This window comes from Carassius carassius, chromosome 1 (genome assembly GCF_963082965.1).
Source record: "Carassius carassius chromosome 1, fCarCar2.1, whole genome shotgun sequence".
Lineage (NCBI taxonomy): Eukaryota > Metazoa > Chordata > Actinopteri > Cypriniformes > Cyprinidae > Carassius > Carassius carassius.
The window spans coordinates 6,309,272-6,320,340 of NC_081755.1; the positions used below are offsets into that span (position 1 = coordinate 6,309,272).

The 11,069-nt window shown below is 40.4% G+C and overlaps 1 protein-coding gene and 1 long non-coding RNA gene across 2 annotated transcripts in view; one reads left to right on the forward strand and one right to left on the reverse strand.

Moving 5' to 3' along the window:
- LOC132139978 (uncharacterized) overlaps window positions 1-9,318 on the forward strand; it is a 65,894-nt gene extending 56,576 nt beyond the window's left edge. The window contains exon 16 of the mRNA XM_059548724.1: window positions 8,775-9,318. Coding sequence (XP_059404707.1) covers window positions 8,775-8,987 — 213 coding nt within the window. The 3' untranslated portion in view covers window positions 8,988-9,318. The remainder of the gene's footprint in view (window positions 1-8,774) is intronic.
- Window positions 2,549-4,723, reverse strand: LOC132104206 (uncharacterized). The gene is made up of 3 exons (XR_009423519.1): window positions 4,633-4,723; window positions 3,246-3,379; window positions 2,549-2,892 (listed from the first exon to the last, which is right to left on the reverse strand). It is a non-coding gene; the product is annotated as an uncharacterized LOC132104206 (long non-coding RNA).
- Window positions 9,319-11,069: the final 1,751 nt, after the last annotated feature.

The window sequence follows — 11,069 nt, forward strand, 5'->3', positions numbered from 1 at the left end:
TGGGGTGATAGCTTGTTGAGTTCTGGATCCAGATTTGGAGCAGGGCTTGTAACATCCTCAGAGGCAAAGATGGTAAATGGGGAATTATTGTTTACCAGCACCCACTCTACAAATGTGGTCAAATGCTCCCTTGGACAGCTCTCAGGAAGGCATGCCTTATGGCGCTTTTCCACTGCAGTTAAGTACTGCTTTAGAGAGGGCGGGTTTATTCACATTGTTATAGTTGCACCAAGACTCCTGAAAACTTTTTCATTCCCCATCGCCTCCTCAAGTTCTTGCTGGATCCACTCCTCTGCTATCAATGAGAGGAACATCTGTACTTCCTCAACAGACCACAGAACAGCCATTTTCTGATTGTTAAAAAATTTGCACTCATTCAAAACAGTTAAGTTTGATCCTTTGCTGGCTGTTCTGATTTAAATCTATTGGTTCTGTTGTGATTGTGTCGCAAGTTCAGTGATGCAGGTAGTGACAATTCCCTCCGGCAAATCACTGATCAGTATAGTTTACATGTCACGTTTTGTTAACTATACGGTTCACTTGGAAAACCTTAACCAAAGTGGTACTAAAAAAAAGTACCAGGTACTGTACACTGGCTGGATGAGGGCCTGAAAAATGCAGGTCTTACTGTCACTGTCACAATGCAATTAGAGTTTGTGGAAAGATTTAAGTAATACTGTATTAAAAAACTGTTTTACAATTGAAATGTTTAGTAACTGACAGTAATAGACTTTTCAGTGATGCAAACTACTCAACTTTTTATGAAATTTCTCTGTTTAGAATTAAAAATATGAGATCATGATTTATCTAGCCTAAATCATAAATTAATGTGGCCAGAGATGTTTGCATTTTTGACTATAGTAAACCACGCAAAAGCGAGGATTACCAGCACTTCGTTTGTGTTCAGTGTATAATTTCATTTTGTCCTGTTTCTTTTTCACATGTTCACAGACAGCAGCAAGATCACATTTGCCCTCCTCATGTAAAGGCTGGATGTTAAGCTTGGTTCGCATCTTCCTCCCATACAAGAGCTTGTATGGTGACACACCCGTCGTAGCATGAGGGGTTGCCCGATACGACTGGAGCCACTCGGTAACAGATCTGTTCCATGGTTGTGAGTGATGAATGGCAGTCTGGATGCAACCTTTCAATGCACAATGAAATCTTTCGACCGCACCGTTAGCTGCAGGATAGTACACAGATGTGCGTATGTGTTTTATGTCCCGTTCCTTCACACACTCAGCAAACACAGTTGAGGTGAACTGTGTACCATTATCCGTAACGATACACTCTGGGTTGCCATGACGACTAAAAACAGTGTTCAGAAATTTGAGAACATCCTCAGTAGTTGCACTGCTAGCAAATGCAAGCTCAGGCCACTTGGAATGATAGTCTGTGAGCGTTATAGCATATCTGCAACCATGGGTGGCTGTTTCAAATGGTCCGACTATATCCAGACCCTGTTTTTTCCACGGACCCTCAGGAAACTGAACTGCCTGCAGAGGTGCTGGATGCGTCACAGCAGATTTGTCATTGGACTGGCAGGGTATGCATATAGCAATCATTGACTGGACCTGAGCGTCCATCTGGGGCCACCAGTAAAGATCCCGTAACCTCTGTTTTGTGCTGACTATGCCTTGGTGAGACTCGTGTGCCAAGGAAATCAAAGTGTGTCACAGGGCCACAGGGACTAACAACCTTGTTCCTTTGAAAATTAAAGCATCTTTCACTGCGAGTTCCTCTCTCACTCTGAAGTATGGAATCATGTCCTGACTCACCGCTTTGATGGAGGCTGGCCAGCCCTGTGTAATTTGCTTTCACAGCATTTCCAGTTCAGGACAAGCAGCACAGGCAGTTTCAAAATCAGTCACTGAAAGAGAACTTAATGTTGAAGAAATTAATACAACTATTTCAGGCTCCAAATCACCGGGGGAATCAGCAGGTGTCGGCATGGGAAGACGAGATAAGCAGTCTGCTGTGTGGTTCTGGGAACCCGGCTGATAGACAACATCATAGACAAAACAAAGCAGACGAGCTGCCCAACGAGCAATCCGCATTCCGGCTCTCCCCATGCCTTTTGTAGTCAGTAAAGTGGTGAGTGCCTGGTGATCTGTGCGAAGTGTAAAACGATGGCCCCACACATACGTTAGCCATTTTTCAGTAGCCCACACACATGCCAGAGCCTCCTTCTCCACTATAGAATATTTATTTTCAGCATTAGTGAGTGTGCGGGAAGCAAAAGCCACTGGTTTTTCTGTTCCGTCTAGTTGCACTTGGGTGAACACTGCACCCAACCCGTAGTCACTGGCATCCGTTGAAATGACTGAATGAAGTGTGGGGTCATAAATGGCAAGGAACGGACTGGACACAAGCATCTGTTTAATTTTCTCAAAACTGTTTTGAGCAGCAAGCGTCCAAGAAAATTGTCCTTTTCCTTTAGCACACTCATGCATTGGAGCAACAACTGTCGCAAATCCAGGCAGGAATTTTGACTACCAGGACACTAATCCTAGGAAGGATTGCAGAGATGCTGCATCAGATGGAGGCGGAGCTTCACGGACAGCATCTAGGTGCTCTTGATCAGGTAAGATTCCATGAGCGTTGATTATATGGCCCAGGAACCGCAATGAAGTCTGTTTGAAATTGCATTTTTTATCATTTAGCATCAGCCCAGACTCTTTCAATTTCTGCAACACAGTACTGAGGTTCGAGTCATGCTCCTCAGATGTCTTTCCATAGACGATAACATCATCCAGGTAATTTTTGACACCTGGTACGCCCTCCAGGATGGTAGCCATCATCTTTTGGAAAGCTGAGGGTGCCGACGCCAGGCCATAGGGAACCCTGCAGTATCTGAACAGGCCGTCATGAGTGATAAAAGCTGTAATATCTCTACACTCCTCATGCAGGGGAATCTGATAGTATGTATTAGCCAGATCCATAGTAGAAAATACTGTAGCACCGCTAAGGCTGGTAAGCATTTCATCAATGTGTGGTAATGGATAACAGTCAGTAATGACGGCTTTGTTAACTTCTCTTAAGTCGGCACACATTCGTATCCCACCTGCTTTCTTCCCAGTAACAACGATGGGGGACACCCAGGCTGAAGCATCCACACGTTCGATGACGCCTGTTTTCAGCAGACACTCTAATTCAGCTGAAACAGATGTTAGGACTGCAAAAGGTAAGCGTCGCAGTTTCTGACGCACAGGTTTTACTGAGGGGTAAATTTTTGCCTTGTGGACAAAGTTTTTTACACATCCTATTTCAGTATCTGTCAGGGATGTGGTATTGGTGGCCATGACCGAGGAGCAGACATTATCACCTTTTATTTGAAGTTTTAGGGCAGAAATCAAGTCCATGCCTAACAAAGCAGTCCCTTTATCCACATCGAAGAATGTGGCAGCAGCTGACGCATTTGATACACACGCTTGTGCTTGCAGGCATCCAAGTACAGGTATGTATTCCTGTGTGTAAGTCACAAGACGGATGGCAGGTGTTGATAATTGTGTAGCACTGAAATGGTATTAATAAATGTGAAGAGGCAATATAGACACAGAAGAGCCTGTATCCACAACAAATTGTACTTTGGTGCTAGGTGAAGCAGGAGTATTGACAGTCACTTCGCAATGTAGTTTCTTTTGTACTTCAGCAGAATTATCTAGATATAGTATTGTGACATCACTTACTGTGACATCGCGCACATCACTTGCTGGGGCTGAACGGGACACACGAGCAAAATGTCCCTTCTTGTTGCATAATTTACAAAACACCTTTGCAGCTGGGCACTGTGCTGAGTTAGCTAGGTGTTTGTCTGAACCGCATCTAAAACAGGACTTACGGTTCGACGAAGCGTGGGCAGTAGTCGGAAGTGAATGGTGTTTCCCTCTCGCGTGATTTGGCTTGACTTGTACGGCGCGCACTGGAGCATCTCTGTCGGCCGTCATTCTCTTGGCGTGCTCAGCCGCAGCTTTTAATTGTGTTGCAAGTGTAGTAGCTTTCTGTAATGTCTGGTCCGGCTCGAGTAAAAGCCTCTGTCTAATATCATCACTGTGCAAATGTTCCAGCAATTGATCGCGAATCATATCATCCACTTTATCACCGAAGTCACAGTTAGCGGCGAGTGCATGTAAAGCAGCAACGTACTGTTGTATGTTTTCGTGTGAAGCTTGTACTCTTTTTCTGAATGTATGCTGCTCCACGACAACATTAACTTTGGGCATGAAGTGTTTTTTTAAAGCATCGACAGCAGAATCATATGTCTCACCGGTGTCTGGCAGTGCATAAAAGATCCGTTGACCCTCTGCGCCTAAACAATGAAGTAGTGTAGCCCTCTTCCGAGCTTCAGGCCATGCATCGCCCACTGCGTTGATAACCGTTAAATAGTTATTGATGAGTTATTGAACATGCGCAACCACATGTCGAATGGCATGGTAGGCTCTCCCGGGCAAGCCAGGAACACTGACGGTGCAGAGACATGCAGAGACATTGTTGATAAGTCAGTAATGTTATGCAAAACGTAGTATCCTCGTCGCCAATTTTGTTTGATTATGTATAAGTAATAAGCACGACGATTATCTTCCAGACCTCACTATATTCCAAACAGTAACATCACATGTCTTTTAACTAAACCCCTTCTTCTTCTTTTCTGTTGAACCCACTTCTTCTTCTTACAATACAACGTCCCTAGAGGTAGCATTAGGAATTACAGTACATGATACAACAGCTCATCGGTCTGAAAAGCGAGGTGTGCTCTGATTGGCCATCTACTCAGTGTGTTGATATGAAGCGATGGGAACCACCGTATGCTCTAAATAGACACAGAAACAGTGTCACTAATACTTCCAGATTTGTCCACTTTAAAAAAAAAGTATACCAAAGTTACACTTATAAACACGTCAGTGTTTATAACACAATAAACACGTCATTAGAAAACCACAATCACAAAACATTAAAAGCAGGAGAAAAAAGATACGTTTTTAAAAGACTTTTGAACTCAGACACTGAAGAAGCTATTCTGATGGATAATGGCAAATTATTCCATAGCTTGGGGCCAGCTGGAATGTGTACTACACTCAGCTCAGAGAGATGTGGAGGAGAAAGGTTGTTTAGAGCTTTGTACACAAATAACATAATTAAAGAATTACTTTAATCCAATAAATCCAACAGATTATGGAAACTCAGGAGAAAAAATAACAACCAAGAAAGGTGCAGATGGGCTTTGAGATTAGAGATTAACAAGTAAAGGAAACGAAAAACTCAGCCAAACTAGAGAACAATGTAAGCTAAGTGAATGAATGAATGAGGGATTTATATTGCTCTTTATTGTGTATTGCTGTACAATCATTAGGTGTCATCAACAGAATATAATTGTTTTAGTTTATGTTAGCTCAGGACCACGATAAATTTTAATAATATATACTAAATGTTGATATTAACATTAACTAATGGTTAATGTTTTAGGGAAATTATTTAGTGTTTTTTAATTTTAGTACTGTACTTAACTAACTAACTAATGAAACCTTATTGTAAAGTAGTACTTTTAAAGTATTTACTGCATGCATTTAATGTAAATTCAATAATTACACACATCCGTTCTAAAAGAAGTGAGTTAGCATTCCATCCACTGATACAGAACAGAACATCTTGGTTATGTACATAACCCTCGTTCCTGATGGAGGGAATGGAGACGTTATGTTAAATGACATATGGGGTCTCACTTGGGAGGCCAATCATCTCTGAGTTTAAGAGAAAACGCCAATGAAAATTGGCTAGTGAATTTTACATACCTGAACCACTCCACGTGTCTACAGGTATTAATAGGTGACAGGGGCATCCACTCTTATCTCTTTTTATGCTTAGGAGCCAAGAACTTGTCCCGGCAACAGTGAATGGTTCATTTTACTAGTTAGACTTTTTCCAAGGACTTTTTCCAAACTATAATTCCTGGCTAAATGTAGAATCAAGTGAAACATTATGAAGTTTCAATAACAATATACAATACCATACCATTCAAGTTTGATGTAAATAATATATATGTAACTCTAACAAATGTAACAAACAATGCTGTTCTTTCAATTTATCCCCCCCCCCCCAAAAAAAAACCTGAAAAAATATTCTCAGCTCTTTTCAACATTAATAATAATGATAAAAATAATAATATTAATGATGATGATAATAATAACAATAAATGTTTTTTTTGTAGAAAATAAGATTGTTAAAAGGATTTCTGAAGGATTGTGTGACTGGAGTAATGATGCAAAAAAATCAGCCTTGAAAGTCAGCTTTGATTGTTCCTAATAAACTGTTTAACCGCACTCGCAAGTGAATTTTAAATTATGTTATGGGATAATTAAATATATTCTAAATAAATTACAAACATAAAATTATATTCATTTATTTTGTCCTCACAATCTTTCTTGTAACTCCTCACTCTCAGTGGCACAGCTGACTGAAAGGCTCATTATGCAGCTCATTATGCAGGCCTTTGCCTTCTCAGGTGTAAATCACAATGATATTCATGATAGTCGACGCCTACTTACATATGACTTTTACCAACAAAAGTGTCTTAGAAAATTTAAATCAATATATAGTTTTCTGTGAATGAGTAAACAAGATGATTTTCACATAATTTAGAAAGAAAAATTCTAGGCTACAAGCTCCAGGTCTCAAAAGTCCCGGGAACCAATACATCAACACATACAGAACATACATCATGTTCTGTATGTGTTTTATTGCCTTATTCAAGTGATATAACATTATTAGTTTTTCACTAACCATGCATAATTTTTTTTCTCAAAAACACATGCTGCTCACATATTATTATAGCCCAGTTTGTACTGATTACAGTGAGATTAGACTTTAGCCATTTAAGAAACTGAAAAAAGCACAAATATCAGGGCATGACAAAACTTCTCCAGGCCCCAAAAATACCCTTAGACCTCAGAGGGTTAAACCGTGCAGGTGCATGAGAGAGAGCCTATGGAATCACCAATAATCGAAAAAATATACTTTCAAACATACTGATAAACTAACGTTATTTATAAAAAATACTGTATTTAAAACAGCTAGTTTATATATGGTCAGACGAAACGTCCTGTCATATCGTGCGTCCTGTGACAAATTTGCCTCATCTTCGCACGGAAGTTATGTTCTGCAAAATCAGTCAACGGTGAAAATCAATAGTAGATTTCATCAAGTCCAACAGTTTAACACTAATATTGGACATAAACGAACACGTTAAATATAAAGTATTGAAAACAGGTAAGTTCATATATTTGGAGTAAAGTTGAAGTTGAACTGCTGCATCAGTCATACAGTGCTCCGGACCGTGCGCCTCATGATGAGACCGACACACCACTTCAGAAACAAGAAAGAGATGCATTCAAACATAACTGTGACATTAAACTCCGTTAATGAGGGCTTGTTTAAAATATTGCACATATATAAGCCATTCAGATTAGTTGTTAAAGTGCAATGAAATACCTTAATCTGCAGACAATGTACATCTGTTTGTGGATGGAGACATTGTAACGGCCAAAACTATGTATTTTGCATGCATCACATTATAGTGCGGAGTGCATGAAAATAATAACAAGGCGGCAAAGCAATATCATCCATAGTGGTTCTCACGTAGTCCTTCTACGTCATCACCACATAGTGTGTGTTATAAGTTTAGTGATCAGTGGCTCACTGGGGGAATGCATACTTGGGTAAGGTAGAGCCCAAGGCCAGCTGAGCCGCACTCTACATTGAGAACCAATCACACAGCCATAAGCACTCAGGGCTGGACAGTGTATTCACCTCCAACCTGATGCTCACAGCTGCCCGAGCAAGCATGGCTGGCAACTCTGGGTCCGAATCTTCATCCACAGAGGTCAACAGCCCATCCCACCATGCTGCAATCGACATCTGATCCCGCGGCCGTAAACTGAAGGACATGCTGGGAGTGTCATAAGACAGCCCAGCAGAAATCACTCAGCAGCCGCACAGGACAAGCACTGGGGAAGGGGTGAGAGGTCCATGGGGCATGGCCCAGCGGAGAAGCTTTCACTGTCACCGTCAAATCTCTCAGAGCACTAGCTGGCGGTCCTCTGCTTGTGGCAGAGTAACTGGAACGGGTAGTTTCAGATTGGTCTGCTGCTTTCCCTTTAAGAAAGGAGAGACGCTATCGCAGCTTTGCAATGGTCATACACGCAGTGCAGGCATGAACCATCCACGAATGCGTCTTCATTGAGCTGAATGCCCAGACACTGAAGACAATGGTAGTGGCCGTTGTCAGAGGACAGGAAAGGACCGCATCCAGAAGGACACGGACGAAACGGCGTCTTTAAAAAAGACACAAATCGTCCGTTTTTTTTGTTGAAGTGCCCACGGGAATCGCTGAATGGGACATCGCTGTTCGCGCCGGACCGCCAACCAGAACAGCTTCCAGACACACAGCAGTTGAATGGCTTTATTTAGTATAACCGCTATTCATACAACCACTCAGCTCCGAAGCAAAAATCTGAATGAGTGGATGCACCTCAGGTGTGTAAAATCCACCAGCCAATTTTCATTGCCATTTTCTCTTAAGCTCAGAGATGATTGGCCTTCCAAGTGAGACCCCATATGTCGTTCGACATAACTCGTAGTGACCGACAGATAGGGAACCACTATTCTCAGGTTAATTTCTTATAAACAGATGTATTTTTTATCTACAATAGTTATTTACTTTATATTGAACAGTTGTCTTATGAATAATGTTTTTTTTTTTACTTTTGTCTTTATCCTAGACCCAGAATGCAGCAGCATCTGATGAAACTCCAGCCACTGGATCAAACCAAAATCAATATGCAACAGAATCACATGAAATGAATCCTGTACTGAATCAAGATCAGGAGCCTGGTGTGAGTGACATGACAAAAACTAATACAGATTCAAGGGAATCACAAACATTCAGTGAGGGGAAAAAACTCAGATTGATCCCACATTTCCTTAAACTCTGAGTGCTGCACTGCTTAAAAAAAAAAAAAATAAGTCAACCTATAACAGTCAACTTAAGTTAATTAACCTGATATGCCTCATGGCTCAAAAGGGATGTAACAGAAATAGGGACATATGAGAAAGCCAAAACTGAATGCAAAAAATTAAAGTGAACTATACGGAACCTTTTGAAAAAGAAAAAAAAAATCCTTCAGATTGCTGATTATAGTTCTAGGGGGCTGAGGCACACAAATAGGGTGGTTGAAGCCCACCTAAAAGTGTCTAGAACCGTCCCTGTAGTACAGCACTATACAGTATCTCACAGAAGTGAGTACACCCCTCACATTTTGTAAATATGTTATTATACCTTTTCATGAGACAACACTGAAGAAATGACACTTTGCTACAATGTAAAGTAGTGAGTGAACAGCTTGTATAACTGTTAATTTGCTGTCCCCTCAAAATAATTGTAATGTCTAAATTGGTGGCCACAAATGTCAGTAAACCCCTAAGTGTATATGTCTAATTGGGCTTTCTTGTGCATCATCTTCACAAGAGGCTTCCTTCTGGGATGACAGCCATGCAGACCAATTTGATGCAGTCTGAGCACTCACAGGCTGACCCCCCCTCCATCCCCTTCAACCTCTGCAGCAATGCTGGCAGCACTCATACATCTATTTCCAAAACACAACCTCTGGATATGACGCTGAGCACGTGCATTCAACTTCTTTGGTAGACCATGGCGACTCCTGTTCTGAGTGGAACCTGTCCTGTTAAACCGCTGTATGGTCTTGGCCACCGTGCTGCAGCTTAGTTTCAGGGTCTTATTGATCTTCTTATAGCCTACGCCATCTTTATGTATACCTAGGGTATACTCACTTTTGTGGCCAGCGCTTTAGACATTAATGGCTATGTGTTGAGTTATTTTGAGGGGACAGCAAATGTACAGTGTTATACAAGCTGTACACTCACTACTTTACATTGTAGCAAAGTGTCATTTTTTCAGTGTTGTCACATGAAAAGATATAATAAAATATTTACAAAAATGCAAGGGGTGTACCTACTTCTGTGAGATACTTGTATAAGTGTGTTTTACTGGGGTAAATGATCTACAAGCATATCACATATTTCTATGCACACGAATAATATTAAACTACTGTTGCTACACTACGGTTATACACATTTATTGCATTTATTTTCAATAAAACTGAAAACATGTGGCTCCCTCTAGTGGATAAAATTAATATCACAGGTTTCATCTTCCAGATTTTGGCAGGGGCTATTTGAATACAATGAATTCTATTTACACCAAGTATGTTTTCTAGCAACAGATTCTATTTGCACTATTTAATAATAGGAGTATTTTCTTACAGTAATAGTAGTTTGATGCTGTTCGTATTACTTAGTGCAAATAGTGGCCAATATCTGCACCTTACTATTGTAGTAGGCTACATAACAAAACAGTATAGGCTACAATAATAACATATTGAGTGTAAATTATAATTTTTATTAAAAAATTATTAAATGGATGCCGCCCCTACAACTAGCCCTAACCTTATCCAATATCCAGGTTATTTTCCATTTTTCGATATTTTCATTCATTTTTATTGAAAATACATGCCTTTCCGATGTGATACGGATGTGAAAAGGGAGAAGAACGAGTTCGGCAGAAGGCGGAATCGAACCCAGGTCCGTCGTGTCAAAACACAACTGCTTTGTGCTCTATCATCTGCACCACAGAATCTGTTAGTTGGTAAACGTCTTTTTGCAGTGTTGAGTAACACTACCACACGTTGGTAGGCATAGTTAGTGTAAGTAGCCTCTGCAAAAATAAAAACAAAATAATGATTAAAAAATTGCCTACAGGAGCGTTTTATTTTCATGAGAGGGCAATCGAACGTGTACATTCTCTTTTGCCAAAAACATTCATAAAGGGTTGCACTCGTCATTAATTTATGCACATATCCAAAAAGGAATTCATTACTATGCAAATATCCAAAAAGGAATTCATAATTCTTAAATAATTCTTACATATTAAAATTACATTTTCACTAGTAAAATGTTTTAAGTTACAGATCAAGAAGTATGTGTATTACTAGTTGTAA